Genomic DNA, 23,241 nt, shown 5'->3' with positions numbered 1-23,241 from the left:
TCAAGATCCTGTTGTAATCTGAGGTAACCCTCTTCGCTGTCCACTAGACCTCCAATTTTGGTGTAATCTGCAAACTTACTAACTGTACCTCTTATGTTTGCATCCAAATCAATTATGTAAATGACAAAAAGTAGAGGACCCAGCACCAATCCTTGTGGCACTCCACTGGTCACAGGCCTCCAGTCTGAAAAGCAACCCTCCACCACCACCCTCTGGCTTCTACCTTTCAGACAGTTCTGTATCCACGTAGCTAGTTCTCCCTGTATTCCGTGAGATCTAACCTTGCTAACCAGTCTTCAATGGGGAACCTTGTCGAACGCCTTACCGAAATCCATATCGATCACATCTACCGCTCTGCCCTCATCAATCCTCTTTGTTACTTCTTCAAAAAACTCAATCAAGTTTGTGAGACATGATTTCCCATGCACAACGCCATGTTGACTATCCCTAATCAGCCCTTGCCTTTCCAAATACATGTACACCCTGTCCCTCAGGATTCCCTCCAAAACTTGCCCACCACCGACGTCTGGCTCACTGGTCTATAGTTCCCCGGCTTATCCTTACTACCCTTCTTAAAGAGTGGTACCACGTTAGCCAACCTCCAGTCTTCCAGCACCTCGCCTGTGATTATCGATGATACAAATATTTCAGCATGAGGCCCAGCAATCACCTCGAGCTTCCCACAGAGTTCTAGAGTACACCTGATCAGGTCCTGGGGATTTATCCACCTTTGTGCATTCAAAGACATTCAGCACTTCCTCCTCTGTAATATGGACATTTTGCAAGGTGTCACCATCTATTTCGCTATTTTCTATATCTTCCATATCCTTTTCCGTACTAAATACTGATGCAAAATACTCATTTAGTATCTCCCCCATTTTCAGCGGCTCCACACAAAGGCCACCTTGCTGATTTTTGAGGAGCCCAATTCTCTCCCTAGCTTTCTGTGTTTCGTGCACAAGCACCCCAAGTCCCTTTGTGTTGCAGCTTTTTGCAGTTTTTCTCCATTTAAGTAATACCCTTTTTTTTGTTTTCCTTCCAAAATGAAGAACTTCGTATTTTTCCAAATTATACTCTATTTGCAACTTTTTGTCTGCTTACTTATCCTATCAATATTCCTCAAAACTGTTTGTATCCCTCTCGCAACTTTCCTTTCCCTCTATTTTTGTGTCATCTGCAAATTTGACTACAGTACACTTGCTTCCTTCCTCCAAATCATTCAAATATATTGTAAACAGTTGTGGTGCCAGCACTGATATCTGTGGAATCCCACTGATTACAGGTCGCCAACCTAAAAAAGCATCCCTTATCCCCAATTGCTGATTCCTGCCCATTAACCAATTCTCTAACCATTACTACCCCCAACACTGTGGGCTCATTTGAATTAATGACACAGAAGACACACCGTGAGAATTACTAATGGCTTATAAGAGCCAAGCACATAGAGTCAAAGAGACAGGCCCTTTGGTCCAAACTGGTGTTAAAGAACCGATTCAAGATGGCTCGGGGAGTCCCTCATGGACTCAACCTGTAGCCTCTCTTGGTTCATCCCAGAGATTGTACTCTGGTAGTCTGGAATAGAAAACTCTTACAGTTTAGTTCAAAATATTGTCTTTATTTACAAATGGCATCAATGTTACACTATAATATAGATACCTACAAGCCAGGCTTGAGCTAAGATTCTAAAACCATTAACAGAGTAGTGGCGCCAGCACTTACCCCGAAGAGCATTCTCAGGCTACTCCACTTATTGCTGCAAACAAGCTGTATTTATACAGAATTTGGTATTAAATTTACAAAAATGCCACATGTCCTTAATCAGATAAGCAGCAATAAAATGGCAAACGTTCACAGAGAAAGAGAAACTTATTGACAGGTCTGTGTATGCTTGACTCATTAAGTTACATGCACATCAAAGTGGGAAATTTTAATCCAGCCAGACCCAAATGGCCAATTTGTTTTGGCTAGTGCGTCATAACGAGAGACTAATGAAAAAGTCATGAGGTAATCTTGCTCAGCTGACATGTTCAGTATCATTGACCTACAAAATGGCTTTTTCTTTTAAAATCATCTCAGATTTCCAGAATGCAAATTAAATTCATAACATTCCTGGATCTCGAGCTCCTGGGAACAACACACAAACTTTCAATCCATGACACCCCAGTGTTTACTCAAATCAGATCATAAAGGGTTAATTTTCCGCCAGCTTCCATTTTCATTCTCTCTCTCACTCACGCTCTCTCTCCTTCGACCCCTTCATTCAGTGAATGTAATTTACAGAAGAATGTTTTTTCTCTCTCACTTACGCATTAATATCTTCCAACTTCCTTATTGTCAGTTTTTTCCTAGCATGTAAAGCTAATGAGACATTCACATTCCAGCACAGTCAAGATGACTGGGCGGCACGGTGGCACAGTGGTTAGCACTGCTGCCTCACAGCGCCAGAGACCCGTGTCTGCGTGGGTTTCCTCCAGGTGCTCCGGTTTCCTCCCACAGTCACAAAGATGTGCGGGTCAGGTGAATTGGCCATGCTAAATTGCCCATAGTGTTAGGTTAAAGGGGTAAATGTAGGGGTATGGGTGGGTTGCGCTTCGGCGGGTCGGTGTGGACTTGTTGGGCCGAAGGGCCTGTTTCCACACTGTAAGTAATCTAATTTAATCTAATCTAATCATGAGAGACTGAGCTTCATAAACTCAAATCTGCTCACTGTGATATACATGAAAATGTATCAGGATTGTTATATTACTTGCATATTCCACTCAGCTTATTAAATTACAAGTTCTTTTCCTAAAGAGTATGAGTTTTGTTTAGAGTCTTTGATATTATCCAACAATTTAGTTATTCTACATCCTATTGTGAAATATGCGTCTCTGGCGTGAGAAGGAAGTACTGCCACACATTCCGTAAGTGAACAAATGTAATCACCTTATTTACACCGATCCAAGATTTACACAGATGTCCCAAATTCCTCTGAACAAGCATTTTCCCACCTGTGTAGCAAATGTGTCACATTTACGGCTACAGATTTTCTCACTGGTCCATGCTGACCAAAATGTCCATCCATGCTAACTCCATTTCCCTGCACTTGGCCCATATCCTTCTAAATCTTTCCTATCCATGTATTTGTCTAAATGCCTTTTAAATGTGAATGTACCTGTCTCAATCACTTCCACTGGCAGCTCATTCCATATGGGTACCACCCTCTGTGCAACAATATTGCCCCTCAGGTTCCCTTTTATTCTTTCTCCTCTAACCTTAAACAGATGTCCTCGATTCTCCAACCCTGGGAAAGAGACTCAGTGCATTCTCCTATCCATGCTGGTCGTGATCTAATACACTTCTATAAGATGCCCATAAGTCTGCGCTCTAAAGATAAGAGTCCTAGCTTATCCAACCTCTCCCTATAACTCAGATTCTTGAGTTCTTGCAACATTCTTGCAAATTTCTTCTGCACTCTTTTCAATTTAATAACATACTTTCTCTGGCAAGGTGACCAAAACTGAACACTATACTCACAAGTGCAGCCTCACCAACATCCTGTACAACTGCAACATAACTTCCTAACTTCTATACTCATGGCTTTGACTGATAAAGGCCAGCATGTCAAAAGCCTTCTTTGCTGCCCTGTTTACCTCTGACTCCACTTTCAGAGAAGTATGCTCCTGGACTCCAAGTTCCCTCTATTCCACTACACTCTGTAAGGCTCTACCATTCATCATGAAACCCCTACATTGATTTGACTTTCCAAAATAAAAGTCCTCACACTCATCTATATTAAGCTCCATTTGCCATTTCCCAGCCCACTTTCCCAGTTGATCAAGGTCCCTGCTGCAATTTCTGCTAACCTTCTTCACTTTCCACGAAACTGCCCATTTTAGTGTCATCTGCAAACATCCTAATCATGCCATGTACATTCTCATCCAAACTATTGATATAGATAACAAACTGCAATGAGCTGAAAATGTGTTGCTGGAAAAGCACAGCAGGTCAGGCAGCATCCAAGGAGCAGGAGAATCAACGTTTCCTGAAGAAGGGCTCATGCCCGAAACGTCGATTCGCCTGCCTTCCTGAAGAAGGGCTCATGCCTGAAACGTCGATTCTCCTGTTCCCTGCATGCTGCCTGACCTGCTGCGCTTTTCCAGCAACACATTTTCAACTCTGATCTCCAGCATCTGCAGTCCTCACTTTCTCCTAACAAACTGCAATGAGCCCAGCACAGACCTCTGAGTCACACCACTAGTCACAGGCCTCCAGTCTGACAAGCATCCTTCCACTATTACCCTCTGCTTCCTGCCATCAAGTCAACTGTATCCAGTTTTCCAGCTCTATCTGGATTCTATGTGATCTAACCATCCAGAGCAGCCTACCATGTGGAACCTTAGCAAAGCCCTTACTGACATCCATATAGATCATGTCTACCGCCCTGACCTCATCAACCTTCCTGGTCACTTCATCAAAGAACTCTAACAAATCTGTGAGGCATGATCTCCCACGCACAAAGCCATGTTAACTACTCTGAATCAAACCCTGGCTTTTCAAATGCATATATATCTTAACCCTTTGAATCTTCTCAAGTAACCTACCTACCACAGATGTTAAGCTTACTGATCTATAGTTCTCAGGTTTTTCTTTGCAGCCCTTGTTGAATAAGGGCACAACATTCACTACCCTCCAGTGTTCCAGGACCTCGCCCATGGCTAACAATGATGCAAAAATATCAGCCAGCCCCCCTGCAATTTCTTCTCTAGCCTCTTGCAGGGTTCTTGGATATATCTCTAAAGCAACTTGTTTGGTCAAACAAGATAGTTCTTCAACTGACCATGCTAATTGCAACTGCATAATAAGTATTCTAATCAGAATAAAAGCGAAATGTTAACAGAAACTTTGAGAATGAAATTTCTCTTTGAACAACAGCAGTAATATATTCAACATATTCAAACAAATATGAACATGCAAATTAAAAGTTAAATGAAGAATTGCATACTCAGAAATAACTTATTTCAAAGATAAGTTTTTTCAATGTTTGTCCTCAATGGAGACTTGGAAGTGTGTAACTTCATTCCCTATTGGCAGTCACGAATTTTGTATTCCGTGTTATAAATGTTTAAATGCTTACAGTGGAACTTGGACCTGAAGTATATATCAGACTAGTTAGGTGTTTAAACAACTGAGTTCAGAGGGAGAAATATATTTTTCAAAGCAAAATAATTATTTACTGTAATGGAAGAATCCAATACCTATGTTTGAGTCACTAGTAATCAAGATTTTATTTGGTTTATGTAATAGCAAATGGTACAGAGATAATCTGTTGGTTTTCTAATGGTTGACTGATTCTTTGACAGTGCACCCTTAATGTTGAGTCTGTTTCTTACAGGATGGGAGAGGGAAGATGACTGCATTCGTATTCCCTGGTGGTATGTGGAAGCTCACACATCTGCCTCCAATTATCAGAGTTGCAATCTAGTTTTCTATTTGAACAACAGGATCTCTGAAAATAGCTTGTGATGTTAAAGACAATTCCTCAGGCAATCTGAATTCTGATGATTTGGCTGTATCAACAATAATAGTTTGCATTTATGTAGTGTCTTTGGTGTTGAAATATGGACCAAGGTGCTTCCCGGAAGTGTACAGTTATCGGACAAAATTTAACATCAAGCTGAAGCAGGCCATGTTAGGAAGAGTAACTAAATATTTGACCAATCAATGAATTTTAAGGAGGTAATGAGGTCAAGTCAAAGCACCTAAGGCTTGGGATCTAGATGCTGAGTATGCAGCTGTTGGGATGCACAAACGCAGCATGGAGGAAATAAGAATTCTTAAGAGTTTCAAATGTTTGATGAAGTTACACATAGGGAATGACGAGATGATAAATGCATTTAAACCCAAGTTAAGAGTTTCAAATTCTATTGCAAAGGGAAACTGGAAGCCAGTTTAGATCAGCATCAAATATGGGGGTACTTACCACTCAGAATATGGATGAACTAAAGTTCATTCTGTCCTTTTAGTATTGATCAAGGTGGGCAATGTTTCATAAATGGAAGCAGGCAGTTTTATGACAGTTTTCTCCTTTTTCTCAGCAGAAAACTAGTTTTTTTTTCATTTAAAATTTGGTTGAGACCAGCAAATTTGCATTCTAATTTGTTATTTGTTACAGGCAATTCAGGAAAGAGTTTGACATTGGAAATATGGAAGTCAAACCCAAAGGTGAATTGAATTATATGTGTTTGAAACATTAAGAAAAACATTTGCATTTTTTGTGAAATTCTAAACAATTTTTCCTTATTTTTTAAGATTACACATTCCCCAAAGACAACTATTCCAATTCAGTGTTTCACTTAACAAGGGAACACCTTGAACTGCTGGTGATTTGGTCGCATTGTCATGGTAACCAATGCTCATTTACTCCAACCTGGAGGGAGATTGTTGAAGAACACCAAAATGGAATCCTGGCTATTCTATGGGCATGTGAAGCTGGTCATTCCTACCATTGGTGGACTGGAGGCATGTGTCAACTACCTTGTGATCAAGATAAATCCAGAGCCCAGTTGCCTTTGAAATCCAAGCAGTTCGAAGATGTGTTAGTGTCAGCTGTTCAAATAAGAAAGCCACATAGAATTAAGACTACTGATGGTGATTTAACAAAAGAAACTAATTCATTTGATGGCTCTTGTAAGCCTTTTCTTCCTGCTGACAATAAAACAGTCCGAAATGGGGCATCAGTTTCTCAGTTTCCTTCAACACACCAGTCGTGGAGAGAAACTGGAATGCTTGATAGTGACAAAGGGAAATTAGGTATTGATGGCACAATGAGTGAAACAGAAGTTGGCAAGAAACCAGATATCCTCCATATAAAAACTGAAAAAGAAGAGACCTCAGATTTTAATGACCAATGTGTAATGAAAGCTGAAAACAGAAATCAAAGTCGAGAATTGAAAAAATATCACTTGGGTAATAGCTCCTTAGTTGTAGGACAATCAGCTGGACACAATATATCTCCAAATGAAACATGCAGTGTATCAAACGGCTACAGAAAACGGACATCAGTTGATGATCAGTGCTCTGGTTCATCATTAATGTCTCATTATAATAATGGCAAAGTTCACATTGCAGAATTACACCACTCCCCCCATCCTATATCCAGAGGGTCTTGCTTAACTGGAAGATTGATAGAGAATACCATGAAACCATCGGATATGTCAACTGGAGAGTACTGCGTTGGGTCAGCCAAGCTAGCAAATCATGACCAAAATGGATCGAGTCTAGGGCCACTTTTAGATTCTGAATGTGTCAGGCCCTTAACCCATAATCGTATAACTTCTGACATTGATGACCCTGAATTACAGTGTGATCCTTCAGAATCATCTGGGCAAGAGGGAGTTCTAGGTAACAACATTTTAAAAATTCCATCATTGAGCCAAAGTGTTCCATGAGTGATTGTGTATTTTGTCATTCTCAGTTATTGTGTACAGTTTTGGTCTCCTGAGCTAAGGAACAATATACGTACCACAGAGGTATTGCAATGGAGGGTCACCAGACTACTCTTTTGCAGACAGGAGTATCCTCTGAGGGAAGATTTGAGGAGACTAGGCCCATGTTCTCTGAGTTTAGACAAATTAGGTAATCTTATTGAAACATACAAATCTCTTAAAGAGCTCAACAGAGTAGATATTGTAACAATGTTTCCTTGGCTGATCAGTGGGGTGGGGATGTGGCAGGGTAGTTCAAAACCGGGAACAAAGTCTCAGTATAAGGGTAGATCTCTAGGAATCTCTTCACCTTGGGCGGTGAACCTTTGAAATTCTCTACAGCAGAGGACTGTGAAAACTTTGAGACATTGAGTACATTCAAGACAGAGACCAATAGATTTATAGGTATTGAAGACATCATGGATTTGAGTATAGTGTTGACAATGGTATTGACTTAAAGATCAGCCATGATCTAGTTGAATGATGAAGCATGCTCAAAAGGTTGATAGCATCCTTCGGTCCTACTTTCTGTTTCTATGTTGCTAAGTTTTCATTTAACCAGATGTTTTAGTAACTATGCAAATATACTGCATGAAGTCATAGAGATGTACAGTATGGAAACAGACCCTTCGGTCCAACCCGTCCATGCCGACCAGATATCCCAACCCAATCTGGTCCCACCTGCCAGCACCTGGCCCATATCCCTCCAAACCCTTTAACTGAAAAAATAATATATTTTCAAAGAACACGCAACATATTTGTGAGCCTTCATCCAATCTTGATAGTTCTATCCTCAAAAAAAGTTATCCTATGATGTTAGACAGAAACTTTGTTTTTGTATCACAATCTTACTTCTGGAGTCATGGAGATCTAAAGCACAGATAAAGCCCTTCAGCCAATTGAATCCAATCAGTATAAACAACCATCTAACTATTTTAATCCCATTTTCCAGCATTTGTCCTGTACCCCGGATGCATTGGCATTCCAAGTGCACATCTAAGTACTTCTTAAATGGTGAGGAGTTTTGCCTCTCTCACACTTACATGCAGTGAATTTCAGCTTCCTGCCATCCTCTGGCTGAAAACATATTTTCTCACATCTTTTCTAAACCTTTGACCCCTTAACTTAAATTTATGCCACTGGTCATTGATCCCTGCATCAAGGGGAAATGTTTATCTATTTACCTTATCTAACTCCATCATAATTTTATATGTTTCAATCATGACATCTCTCTGTCTTCTCTGCTCTGAGGAAAATAATCTCAATCATATTTTTCATAACTGAGACTCTCCAGCCCAGGCAACATCCTGGTAAAACTTCTTTGCACCCTCTCCAGTCCTATGATATCCCTCCTATAATGTGGATCCCACACAATTCTTAATTGCACACAGTTGTGATCTAACCAAGGTTTATACAGTTCTTGCATAACTTCTCTGCTCTTAAACTCCAAGCCTCAACTAGTAAAGGCAAGTATAAAATTTGCCTGCTTAACCACTTTATCAGTTCTGATAACTGAAGGGGACTGGTGTTCATGCACACTAAGGTCCTGCTGATCTGTGGTCCTTCCCAGGGTTCTACCATTCATCATGTGTTCCCTTGTCTTGTTTGTCCTACCCAACTGCACTGCCTCACATTTATCTGGATTAAATTCCACTTGCCATTGATCAGCCAATCTATATCCTCTTGTAGCCCAAAGGTGTCCTTCTCACTATTTACCAACCCATCAATTTTTGAATTGTCTTTGAACGTACTGATCAACCCTCCTACATTCAAGTCTAAATCCTTCATAAACAGCAAGGGTCTAATACTGATCTCTGCGGAATCCCACTGGACACCAGCTTCTAGTCACAAAAACACCTCTCAACCATCACCCTCAGTTTCCTGCCATTCAAGGAGCCAAATTTCCTTGAATACCATGAACTCATACCTTTGCTATCAATCTCAGATGTCAGACCTTATCAAAAATCTTGCTGAAGCCCAAGTAGACTACATCAAAAGCATTGCCATCATGTGCACAGCCGTTCACCCGTTCGAAAAATTCAGTGAAATTGGTCAGACGTGACCTCCTCCTTAATAAAACTGTGCTGAATGTTCTTGATTAATCCTTGTCTCTCCAGTTGCAGATTAATTCTCTCCCTCAGAACTGCTTCAAATAGTTTCCCCACCACTGAGGTTAGACTGACCCGGCCTTGGGTTTCCAGGTTTATCCTTGGCACTCTTCTCGAATGTCAATATGATACTGGCTGTCATCCAGTCCTCTGGCATCTCTCCTATGCTCAGAGAGGAATTGAAAATTTATGCAAGCGCCCCTGCGATATCCCTTGCTTCGTTCAACAACCTGGTATATATTTCATCCAGCCCTCGAGATTTATCTACTTTTAAGCCTTCTAGACCATTCAGAATCTCCTCTTTGCCTATGCTAATTTCTCTAAAGCATCACAGGCCTTCTCCCTGATTTTTCTACCCACATAAAACTAATGCCACCCGAACCAGATGGGTACCAATATCCTTGGAGGGGAGATTTGTTAATGCTCTTCGGGAAGATTTGAACTAATTCAGCAGGGGGATGGGAACCTAAATTGTAGTTCCAGTGTCCAGGAGGTTAAGAGTAGTGAGGTGAGAAATTTGTTTCAAGGTCATGAGTACACCAGCAAGCAGGAAGGTGATTGAAGTGTGACTACTTGAACGCCAGGAGCATCTGGAATAAGGTGGGTGAACTTGCAGCATGGGTTGGTACCTGGGACTTCGATGTTGTGGCTATTTTGGAGACTTGGATAGAGCAGGGACAGAAATATTTGTTGGATTTAGATGTTCCAGTAAGAACAGAGATGATGGTAAAAGAGGGGGACGTGTAGCATTGTTAGTCAAAGATAGTATTACAGTGACAGAAGGACATTTGAGGAATTGTCTACTAAGGTAGTATGGGCTGAGGTTAGAAACAGAAAAGGAGAGGTCACCCTGTTGGGATTTTTCTATAGGCCTCTGAATAGTTCCAGAGATGTAGAGGAAGGGATTGCAAAGATGATTTTAGTTAGGAGTGAGAATAACAGGGCTTTGGATATAGGTTTGCTCGCTGAACTGAAAGGTTCATTTTTAGATGTTTCATTACCTTACTAGCTAACATCTTCAGTGGACCTCATGCGAAGCAGTACTGAAAATTCCTGCTTTCTATTTATTTTTGGGTTTCTTTTGGTTGATGATGTTATTTCCTGTGGTGAAGTCACTTCCTGTTCCTTTTCTCAGAGGGTGGTAGATGGGGTCTAACTCGATGTGTTTGCTGATAGAGTTCCGGTTGGAATGCCATGCTTCTAGGAATTCTTGTGCGTGTCTTTGTTTGGCTTGTCCAGAAAACTAGCCACCAGGATACATGAACACCAACTAGCCACAAAAAGACATGATCCTCTGTCATTAGTATCCTCACATACGGATGAGGGACAATACACTTCGACTGGGATAATATATCCATCCAAGGACAAGCCAAACAAAGACACGCATGAGAATTTCTAGAAGCATGGCATTCCAACCGACGACAAACACATCGAGTTAGACCCCATCTACCACCCCCTGAGAAAAGGAACGGGGTGACTTCACCACAGGAAATGACATCACCAACCCAAACATATAAATAGAAAGCAGGAATTTTCAGCATTGGTTTGCATGAGGTCCACTGAAGATGTTACCTAGTAAGGTAGAAAAACCTCTGGAAATGAACCTTTTCAGCTCAGCGAGCAAATCTACATCCAAAACCTCAACCTGAGCGATAAATCTTCTCAAAACTCGCTAATAACAGGGTAGTTCTCATGGGGGCCTTTAACTTTCCAAATGTTGACTGGAAACTGCAGGGGATGGGCACAATTGAAATGTGGAGCTTATTCAAGGAACAGCTACTGCATTTCCTTGATAAGTATATATCTGTCAGAAAAGAAGTGGTCGAGTGAGGGAGCTGTGGTTACTAAGGAAGTTGAATCTCATGTCAAGAGGAAGAAGAAGGCTTATGTTAGGATGGCAACTGAAGGCTCAGGGTGCTTGAGTTGCAGGCTAGCCAGGAAAGATCTAAAGAGAGAACTAAGAAGAGCTAGGATGAGACATGAGAAATCGTTGGATCAAGAAAAACCTAAAACTTTCTACAGATATAACAAGAATAAAAGAATGACTAGAGTAAGATTGGGGCCAATCAAGGAAGGCTGTGGAAAGTTGTGTGTAGAGTCCGAAGATCTAGGAGATGCATTAAATGAATACTTTTCATCGGTATTCACACTGCAAAAAGATAATGTCGTTAAGGAGAGTACTGAGATACAGGCTACCAGACTAGACGGGATTGAGGTTCACAAGGAGGAGGTTAGCAATTCTGGAAAGTGTAAAAATAGGTAAGTCCCCTGGGCCAGATGGGATTAATCCTAGGATTCTCTGGGAAGCTAGGGAGGAGATTGCAGAGCCTGTGGCTTTGATCTTTATGTCATCATTGTCAACAGGAATTGTGCCAGAAGACTGGAGGATAGCAAATGTGTCCCTTGTTCAAGAAAGGGAGTAGAGACAACCCTGGTAATTATAGACCAGTGAACATTACTTCAGTTGTGGGTAAAGTGTTGGAAAAGGTTATAAGAGATAGGACTTATAATCATCTAGAAAGGAATACGTTCATTAGGGATAGTCAATGTGGTTTTGTGAAGGGTAGGTTGTGCGTCAGAAACCTTATTGAGATCTTTGAGAAGGTGACCAAACAGATGGATGAGGGTAAAGCGTTTGATGTGGTGTACCTAGATTTCAGTAAGACGTTTGATAAGGTTCCCCACGATAGGCTTTGCACAAAATAGGGAGGCATGGGATTGAGGGTAATCTAGAAATTTGGATAAGAAATTGGCTGGCTGAAAGAAGTCAGAGGGTGGTGGTTGATGGGAAATGTTCATCCTGGAGTTCAGTTACTAGTGGGTTCCACTGCTGTTTGTCATTTTTATAAATGACCTGGATGAAGGCATAGAAGGATGGGTTAGTAAATTTGCAGATGACACTAAGGTCGAGGGAGTTGTGGGTAGTGCCAAAAGTTGTTCACGTTACAGAGGGACATAGATAAGCTGCAGAGCTGAGCTGAGAGGTGGCAAATAGAGTTTAATGTGGAAAAGTGGCAAATAGAGTTTAATGAGGTGATACACTTTGGAAAGAGCAACAAGAATAAAGAGTACTGGCCTAATGGTAAGGTTCCTTGCAGTGTGGATGTACATTGATCCGTGAAAGTTGCCACCCAGGTTGATAGGGTTGTCAAGAAGCCATACGGTGTGTTTACTTTTATTGGTAGAGGGATTGAGCTTCGGAGCCACAAGGTCATGTTGCAGCTGCACAAACCGTTGTGGCCGCACTTGGGGTATTGCGTACAGTTCTGGTCACCGTATTATAGGAAGGATGTGGAAGCTTTGGAAACGGTTCAGAGGCAATTTACTAGAATGTTGGTGGTATGGAGGGAAGGTTTGATGAGGAGAGGCTGAGGGACTTGAGCCTGTTTTTGTTAGAGAGAAGAAGGTTGAGAGGTGACTTAACTGAGACTATAAGATAATCAGAGGGTTGGATAGGGCGGACAGTGAGAATCTTTTTCCTCGGAAGGAGATGGCTAACACGAGGGACAGAGCTTTAAATTGAGAGGTGATAGATAAAGGACAGATATCAGAGGTAGTTTCTTTACTCAGAGAGTAATAGGGGCTTGGAATGCCCTGCCTGCAACTCGTCAACTTTAAGGGCATTTAAATGGTCATTGGATAAACAAATGGATGAAAATGGAATAGCGTAGGATAGATAGGCTTAAGATTGGTTCCACAGATCCTTGCAACATCGAGGGCCAAAGGGCCTGTACTGCACTGTAACATTCTATGTTCTCATGGGGTGATGATAGTAGAGCTCTAAACTTCCCCAAAATTAACTGGGGTAGTCTTTATATGAAAGGTTTGAACTGACCAGAACTGTTAAAAGGCATCCAGGACAGCTTTTTAAGTCAGTCTGTAGAAGGTCTTACAAGAGGGGGAGTGGTCCTCAACTTAATATTTAATTAAATTGGGCAAGTGGTTTAAGTAGCTCCACATACACATTACCACTGTGGTCGTTAATGGGTCCTACTCTTTCTCTTGTTATCCTTTTAACCTGCATGTACAGGCGAAACAATTAAGGATTGTTCTTATCAGTATTTTTTCATATCCCCTTTTAGCTCTCTTAATCTCCCTTTTATGTTCCCTTTTGCACATTGCTGTAGTCCTCTATGGCTTCTGCTGTATTGAACGCCAGGTGTCTTGTGTCTTCCCTTTTTCTGTTAATCCATTTCTTTGATATCCATGTTTCACTGGATTTGATGGTGCCATCCTTTTTCAATTAGAACATGTTGGCCCTGTACTCTCCATATTTCATTGTTGATTGCATCCCACTGTTCTGAGAATATCTGAAACTATTTGCTCCCACTCCACTCTGGCCAAATCATACCTGATCTTTCCCCAGGTGAGAACTTTTATTTCAGGCCCATCCTTGTGCTTTTTCATAACAGTTTTGAATGTAATGGAATTACGATTGCTCTCTGCAAAATGCTCCTCCACTGATACTTCAACCACTCGCCCAGCTTCATTACCTAAATTTAACCTGAGGACCACTACCTCTTTTGCAAGATCTTGTATGTACTGGCTTAAAAAGCTGTCCTGGGTGCCTTTTAAAAGTTCTGCTCTCCCCAAACCCTTCACACAGTGACTACCCCAGTTAATGTTTGGGAGGAAATCCCTTACTATCACTACCCTATTAGTTTTACACTTCTCTGACATATGCCCACACTTGTGCTGTTCTATTTCTCTCTGACTGTTCTGGGGCCTATTGTACATTTCCAGCAACGTGATTGGTCCTGTTTGGTTGTTAAGTTCCACCCAAATGGGTTCATTTGTGGAGCCTTCTAAGATGTTATACCTTCTTAGTGTTGTAATAGACTCCATGACCAAAATTGCAACACCATTTGTGTTGTCTGACTTCAAAATATTTGCAATGCATGGAGAATAAAGCAAACTGTGTATTCATAAGTATATTTGGCCAAGGTAGAATATTACTTTGCAATATATATTTTGCAGAAATCATGACCAAGTGTCAAAGTGACCGAAGCGTTTGTTATCCCACTAACTGTCAACATTTCTGATTATAATTAAAGTTGCATTAACATTTTATTATTTTACACTTTTATTTTGAACAAACAGCTTATTTGTTTTATTTCAGCAGGAAAGGATTTTTTTTTTCTTTCAGAAATAAATAGAATAGTGCAACATTGATTACATGCTAATTGGGAAATTTAGACTGTCAGTAGGGTTAGATATTTATACCGTCACAGTTATAAATATTCATTCCTAGCTGATGTAAAATGGTAGGTCTGGTGAAAGTGCACAATTTTACCTTTTGTTTTATATTGGAAAATAACTGAAGAGGAAAAGAGAACTCAATACTCAATTTCTGCCACTTTTTTTTAACTAGTCAGGTGATGTAGGTGCTACTGGCTAGGCCAGCGTTTATCACCCATTACCTGGCACCTGTATGGAATAACTGAACCATTATTTTAAATTAAGGTCTCATCTAGAAAACTAAACTACAGTCAGAAAGAAATAGCATAATGAAATAAATGGACTTAATTTCCAATAGATATATGTACAGTTAAATCAAGAAACATTTCAAAGTCTTAATTTGCATTGAATGTGCTCAATTCAGCACAGATTAAGACAGTCCATCATGCGTTTATACAAACTAATGTGCAATTGAACCCTTATATCACTCTGATTCCTAAATTTCTTGAGTGTAAATGCTGTAAACCATGTGACCAATTTTTAATTTGAAACTTAAAATACCAGTTAAAATTTGAAATAATGTAGTTTTCCACATTCTATTCATAATTATACTGTAGAACTCAGTTAGCTCAGTTGACTGGATGTTTGGTTTGTGATGCCAACAGTTCAGTTCCAAACTAGGCTGAGGTCATCAGCGGGTCCTGCCTTCCCAATCTTGACTATTACCGGAAGTGTAGTAACCCTTAAGTTAAATGTGCCACCAGTTCAATCTCTCTGATGAGAGCAACGTGTGGTCCTCTGGGATTATGGCAACATTTGCTTCAGTTTGGCTATTTTTTTGTCAGAGGCCACAACTTATCATTTTGAAGAGGAATCAGGGGAACTTTTACATTTTTAAACTAATATGAAGCTCTGAAGTCTACTATGTAGAATAGCATTGCGGTTGAAAATTGAAAATTCTGGTAAATAGTTAGTGTCAACCATAGATTTAAAAATTCTTTGATTTGTAATCAATATGGTGAATAATGTAAAAAGAAAAGCCCTAACAATGCGTTACTTCTTTTATTGCCAGAATTCTTGCACGCTATTTTGAAAGCTGATGTAGTGGATGAAATCTTCTCTAACGTTCGTTTAGCAAATGAATCTGATGTCGAAGTTTTGACGGAGAATCTTAGTGGAAAAGAAGACTTGTTACTTGATTCTGGAATCCAAACTAATGCAAGGTTGTATTTTAGTGCTGGTGGATGGGCCGCAGTTTCGGCAACACTTGAAATATTGGGAAGTGAGTGAGCCTTCTCATTTTTATGATTTCTAACCATTCTCTCTTTAATGTACAGTACAAATTTTCTCATGCATGAAAGTTGCAGACAAAATAAAATTCTGTTTGGAGTGTCTTTGACTTCGAAGTTGCACACTACATGCCATAGCTTTAAACAAGCATTACTTCAAAATGCACTGTTATTACAGTAATTTGCGGAACAAATACTAGTCGTATGTTATGGGCTAAGTTTTATCAGAAATTAGCTAAGTGTCACTTTTGGCAAATTTCTCTCCATGACCACAAGTGAGTTTGTCTGCTAACCCAATCTTTCTTGATCACCTATGTCCCGCACCCAATGGTTCTCGTCGCATTTTCCCACTCTCCACAGGCAGAAGTACATTGCTGGGATCTTCCAAGGTTCTTGGCACTGTCACCATTTTTAATGTCTAGCCATGCACCCATTCAAATGCTGGCAGTTATGTAGTTGTAGTGCACTCTTCTGTCAGTGTCATATAGCGAGGAAACAGATCCTTCAGTCCAACCCGCTGAACATAATCCCAAATTAAATTAATCCCACCTGTCAGCTCCTGGCCCATATCCCTCCAAACCTTTCCTATTCATGTATCTATGCAAATGTCTTTTAACATTGTAATTGTACCCACATCCACCACTTTCTCAGAAAGTTCATTTCACACGCAAACCACCCTCTATGCAAAGATTTTGTCTCTTATGTCTTTTTTAAATCCCTTTCCTCTCACCTTAAAAAAAAAATGTGCCCCCGAGTCTTGAAATCCTCATTCTAGAAAAAAGACAACTACTGTTCACTCTGTCCATACCTCTCATTATTTTATAAACTTCTATCAGATCATCTCTCAAGGTCCTTCACTCTAGTGAAAAAAAGTCCCAACCTTTCTTTATAAATGAAACCTTCCATACCCAGCAACATCCTGGTAAATCTTTTGTGAACCCTCTCTAGCTTGCTAATATCCTTTCTGTAACTGGGCATCCTGAACTGACAGTATTCCAGAAGGGGCCTCATCAATGTGATAATGAGAAATTGGTACCCTGCTTTACAAAGCCAGGTGGACAGAAGGTGTGTGCAGTTGCTGCCCATGGAGATGCCCTGAGATGTTGGTGCTTAGTGTTAAAGATAGATGGCCAGAAGAGCAGGTGGTTTTTAGATTAGATTCCCTACAGTGTGGAAACAGGCCCTTCGGCCCAACAAGTCCACACCGACCCTCTGAAGAGTAACCCACCCAGACCCATTTTCCCTCTGACTAATGCACCTAATACTATGGGCAATTTAGCATGACCAATTCACCTGACCTGCACATCTTTGGATTGTGCGAGGAAACCAGAGTACCCGGAGAAAACCCACGCAGACACAGGGAGAATGTGCAAACTCCACACAGACAGTCGCCCAAGGCTGGAATCGTACCTGGGTCCCTGGTGCTGTGAGGAAGCAGTACTAACCACTGAGCCACTGTGCCGCCCTTGGAGTCACCAGGTTTCCACACTCACTTTCATTGTCTGGAATTTCCACAGTGTAATGTGTATTCTTGGTTGGGAGAATGGGAAACTGCATGTCAGTGAGGTGAGATGATGTAATAACGAGAATGTAAATTCAGGCTTACACATGCAAAAAGGCTTCCCACCACTCCCTAGCAAGAATTCTGTCTTGTCATTCAACACTTGGTTGCAAAATGGGATTTTTAGTTCTTGATGTCAGGAATTTCCTCACTACTAATTGCAAACAGTTCTCCAAACCTTCTCACGAATCCTGTCATTCACTGGCTGGGTGAATTGACCCCATGTTATGGTCTAGAAACAGAGCAATAAAGATGGAAACACTACTGAATTGGACCGCAGAGGGAAGACAAGATCAGTTTTCAAAAGGTCAAGAGTCAGAGAGCAACTTGGTTTCTGTAGGTGAAGCAAAAAAAATCACTACTTATTCAGTTTCCTGAATAAGTTATTTGAAGTACTCTTAACATTAACTATTCTATTTACTTGATCTGCTGTGTCCTTTCATTATCTCTAATTGCAAACCTACTTATCTGAACCTCGTTACATGTTGGTAAGAGAAATTGACATCTGAGAGATGCCCAGTGTTGAATGGGAGTACTGCTGGGTTTTGGTTTCGTTTGTTAAGAGCTACACAATTCTGTACGAAGTTGGAATATTTGGGCATCGACTTGCAAGGTTTGTGGGGAGTGGAGAAAGAATCCCAGGTCTCTGTGCTGATCTCACTTCAGATCATCAGATTGACTGATCCAGTATAAATCCTGAAACTCTGTGGGCTTGTTGCCTCTGGTATTGCATTGAAACCATAAAATATAGAAGCAGAAGTAGACCATTCGGCCCAAGAAGCCTGTCTGCTATTCGGTGAAATTGTGGTTGATCTGATAACTCCATTTCCTGATGTTTTCCCATAAACCTTGATTTCTTACTGATTAAAAATCTGTCTTTCATAGCTTTGAATAAACTGAATGACCTAGCTTCAAACAGCTCTCTGTGGTGAAGAAATCCACAGACTCATAATTCTCTGAGAGATGAAATTCCTCCTCGTCACTATCTTAAATGTTCTGAGATTACGCCCCCTGTTCCAAGACACGCCCACAAGGGGAAACAATCTTTGTATTCACCCTGTAAAGTCCTCTGAAAATCTTGTATATTTCAATGCAGTTGCCTCTCATTCTTCTAAATTTCAATGAATACAGACTCAACCTTCTCACCCCTTCCCATAAGACATTCGCTCTATACCTGTGATTGTCCTCTGAACTGCCTCCATCAGAATATCTTTCCTTAGATAAGGATCCAAAAATTGTTTTCAACAGTATTTCAGCTGTGGACTGATTCATGCCTTGTGTAGTTTTAGCAAAACCTCCCTACTGAAGCAGTTGTTGTATTAATAATTTAAATATTCTACTGTTTCCTTGCAGATAGTTTTCTTGTGTAATGTCATATTACAAGTACTACTTCTAGCGAGATGTTTTGTAGATCATAACTTGAGAACTACAGGGCTGATTTTTTTTTAATTTTCCCAATGTGAAACCTCAATCAATCCTGGCCATTTTTCACACAATTGTAGACACAAACGCCTCTGAGCATTCTGGCTGAATGAGGCTCTGAAAGGAAAAATTAAACTTCCTGCCTTAAAGGAATTTTAAAAGAACTGCAGATTTATTAAATTGTACTCTTGCCTTAGATCATTGAAATCCAAATGATATCTCTAACAAGGTTTGAGTTAATCTCAATCCCAAAATAAATCTATTTCACTCTTTCCTCATGAATAGCCTGGTTGAAAAATTGTATAAATTCAGTAAAGCATTTGATACCTTTATATAAAAAAAAACTTTTCAGGTTAAAGTTAAATATTCGAGATGGCAGTTTTTCTGATAACAGTATTCCTTATGACAGCAGCGCTGGAAAGGAGCAAAAGTGAGCAAGATATGGAAGACAGAATAACAGAAGGTATCTAATTTTTAAAAATAAAACGCATCTTCAATTGCAAGATTTGTTTTCACAAATAAATTGATTGAATTACTGCATTCTCCCCACTATCCTGGTTAATATGGTCGACATTTTAATGTTGTTTGTGAGACTTTACAATGTTCAAATTGGTTGCCACCTTTCCTACATTACATCACATTTCAAGTGCCATTTGGTTCACATTAATGTTCTTTCAAGATAAAAATCTATTATCCTTTTGGCTCACATGTGACTCCAGACCCTTAGTAATGTGGTTAACTCCTAACCAGTCTCTGAAATGGCCTAGCCAACAACTGGGTTCAGTAGCAATTAAGGATGGGTAACAAATGGTGATATCCCATAAAGACATTTTTTAAAATGCTCCTATTACAAAGTATAATTTTAGACCTATACATTAGTAGATCTTTTGATGTAAACAAAAAGGTCGGATAGAATCTGAACCACATTACTTTGCTTACGGTCCTTTTCAGTACTCTAGTTTCTGAGTATTGGTTAGAAAAGGAAGAGTGTACCCACATTTAACGGGTTTTATGTTATTATAGCAATATTTTGATAGAAAATGCGAATATTTTAAGAAAACAATTTCCTTACATTAGTTTTTAACTATTGTAAATTTAAGTTTCAGATTCAGGACCAGAATTAATGATTGTGAATCCATATCCATCTTGTAATCTGCTTAATGCAGCAGCAATGGATGAAGGTACAATTTATTTCCTAAAAATCACCCAATTAGGAAGTTTCAAATTTAATAATATTGAGTTAGTTTATGGCAACCTTATAATGTTTTGCTACTTTCAAAAATTTTGTAAAATCAGAATTCTATCAAGTTATCTTAAAGTAATTGCTTTTTACAATGTTATGTGCAATTTTTACAAATATATGATTAGATTAGATTACATTACAGTGTGGAAACAGGCCCTTCGACCCAACAAGTCCACACCGACCCGCCGAAGCGCAACCCACCCATACCCCTACATTTACCCCTTACCTTACACTACGGGCAATTTAGCATGGCCAATTCACCTGACCTGCATATCTTTGGACTGTGGGAGGAAACCGGAGCACCCGGAGGAAACCCACACAGACACGGGGAGAACGTGCAAACTCCACACAGTCAGTCGCCTGAGGCGGGAATTGAACCCAGGTCTCCGGCGCTGTGAGGCAGCAGTGCTAACCACTGTGCCACCCACATATTTTAGGTTTATTTTGTTAAAGTTTTGTATGTAAATCCATTTAGGAAGGAGGGTTGAGATTGTATTAGCAGTAATAAACATGATATTGGTAAAAATATAAGGCTGAGTAGTGAGGTGAAAATTTACCTTTAGTGGATCTCTTTGCACTTGATGTACTTGGTAAACCTAGTTTCCCAAGAAAATGTAATTGGTTCATCATTATTTATTTATGTTTGATACAGTTCTTTTATCCGAAGTAAAATTTATGTCAAATTCAAAATAAGACCACAAGGTGCAGGAGCAGAAGGAGGCCATTGAGCCCATTGAATCTTCTCTGCCATTCAGTGCAAGCATGGCTCATGTGATAATTTTCATCTCCATTTTTCCCCCATTATCCTTGATTCGCTAACTGATTAAAAATCTGTCTATCTCAGCCTTGTATGTGTTTAATTACCTGGCCTCAACCCTCCACTGGGAAAAGAATTCCACAGATTCGTTATCCTCTTCAGAGAAGAAATTCCTTCTCATCTCTGGGTAAAATGTGCAAACCAGTATTTTGAGATTTTGCCCTCTGGTCCTAGACTCTCCCACAAGGGAAAACACCCTTTCTGCATCTACTTTGTAAACTCCCCTAAGAATCGTCAATATGGTAATCTCTCATTCTTCTATACTTCAGTGAGTACAGGCCCAATTTATTCAACCTCTCCTCATAAGACTATCCCTCCATACCTGGGATCAGTCTCATGCATCTTCTCTGAACCACATCTGACGCTGATATATCTTACCTCAGATAAGGGCCTATAAACTGTACACAGTATTACAGTTATAGTCTGATTGGTGTTTTGTATGCTTTTAACAAAATCTTTCTACATTCATAATTTATTTCCTTTGAAATAAACATTCCAATAGCCTTTCCTATTATTCTCTGAACCATGGGCTGTTATTGTAGTAAGTAGTCTCATGTGTGATACCTTATCAAGCCCCTTCTGAAAATCGATATATATTGCATCTACCGCTTTCCCTTTATCCTGCTTGTTACCTCCTCAAAGAATTCAAGAAAATTTGTAAAGTGTGACAAATGAAGGAAACCCTTCATGAAGCCATGCTGACTGTGATCATGTTATGTCTCTCTGTAGTGTTATTACATACTTTATAATAGATTCTAACATTTTCCCAATAACAGACATTAAACTAACTGGCCTATAATTACCTGTTTTGTTTCCTTCCCGTTTTAAATAAAAATATTACATTTTCAGTTTTACAATCCTCTGGGACTTTTCCAGAATTGTAAGGATTCCTATATGGTAACTCCCAATGCATCCACTATCTCTGTAGCTACTTTCTTTAATATACTAGGATACATGCCATCAGGTCCAGGGGAGTTATCCATCTTTAGCACCTTTAGTTTCCCTAACACTTCTTCTCTAGTGATAGGTATTGTATTTATTTCCTCTTAACCTTTTGCCTGTGAAATGCTATTCGAGTCTTTTGCTGTGAAGACTGATGCCTTGTATTTATTCAAGTCCTCTGCTATTTCCAGGTTTCTTATTATTATTTTGCCAGCCTCATTTTCAGCTCCTTCATCAATGACTTTCCCTCTATCCTAAGGTCAGAAGTGGGAATGTTCGCTGTTGATTGCACAAAGTTCAGCACCGTTTGCAACTCCTCAGAAACTGAAACTGTCCATGTTCAAATGCAACAAGATCTGGACAATATCCAGGCTTGGGTTGAGATGTGGCAAGTAACATTCATGCCACACAAACACCACGCTGAGACAATCTAACCACCGTCGTTTGCCATTCAATGGTGTTACCATCCCTGGATCCCCCACTGTCAATTTCCTGGGTGTTATCATTGACCAGAAACTCAACTGGACTCACCAGATAAACAAAGTGGCTATAAAAGCAGGTCAGAGGCTAGGAATACTGCAACAAGTAACTCACCTCCTGACTCTGAAAGCCTGTCCACCATCAGGTACAAGGCACAAGTCAGGGGTATGAAGGAATTCTCCCCAATTGCATGGATGAATGCAGCCCCAACAGCACTCAAGAAGCCTGACACCATCCAGGATAAAGCAGCCTGCTTGATTGGCACTACATCCACAAGCATCCTCTCCTTCCACCACCGATGCTCAGTAGTAGCACTGTGTACCATCTACAAGATGTGCTGCAGAAATTCACCAAAGATCGTCAGACAGTACCTTCCAAACCCATGACCACCTCCATCTTGAAGGGCTAGGACAGCAGATACATGGGAGCAACAACACATTCAAGCTCCCCTCCAAGGCACTCACAATCCTAACTTGGAACTATATCAGTGTTCCTTCACTGCCGCTTGGTCCAAATCCTGGAAATCCCTCCCTAACGGTATTATGAGTCAACCCACAGCAGGTGGACTGCAGCAGTTCAAGAAGGCAGCCACCACCACCTTCTCAAGGGCAACTAGGGACGGGCAATAAATGCTGGTCAGCCAGCGATGCCCACATTCCACAAATGGATTTAAAAAAAACGTTGAAGTGTTTACACAGGTCAATTAGCATAATTGAATTTCATTTTAAAGTATCT

The 23,241-nt window shown here is 40.2% G+C and overlaps 1 protein-coding gene across 1 annotated transcript in view; it reads left to right on the top strand.

The window, feature by feature from the left end:
* Nucleotides 1–23,241, top strand: part of LOC122554724 — a 42,253-nt gene that overhangs the window by 7,277 nt on the left and 11,735 nt on the right. The window contains exons 3-8 of the mRNA XM_043700100.1: nucleotides 5,375–5,414; nucleotides 6,155–6,204; nucleotides 6,292–7,383; nucleotides 15,825–16,034; nucleotides 19,434–19,487; nucleotides 20,125–20,205. Coding sequence (XP_043556035.1) covers nucleotides 5,375–5,414; nucleotides 6,155–6,204; nucleotides 6,292–7,383; nucleotides 15,825–16,034; nucleotides 19,434–19,487; nucleotides 20,125–20,205 — 1,527 coding nt within the window. The remainder of the gene's footprint in view (nucleotides 1–5,374; nucleotides 5,415–6,154; nucleotides 6,205–6,291; nucleotides 7,384–15,824; nucleotides 16,035–19,433; nucleotides 19,488–20,124; nucleotides 20,206–23,241) is intronic.

The sequence above is a fragment of the Chiloscyllium plagiosum genome, chromosome 11 (genome assembly GCF_004010195.1).
Source record: "Chiloscyllium plagiosum isolate BGI_BamShark_2017 chromosome 11, ASM401019v2, whole genome shotgun sequence".
NCBI lineage: Eukaryota > Metazoa > Chordata > Chondrichthyes > Orectolobiformes > Hemiscylliidae > Chiloscyllium > Chiloscyllium plagiosum.
This window is presented reverse-complemented; position numbering and strand designations above follow the sequence as displayed.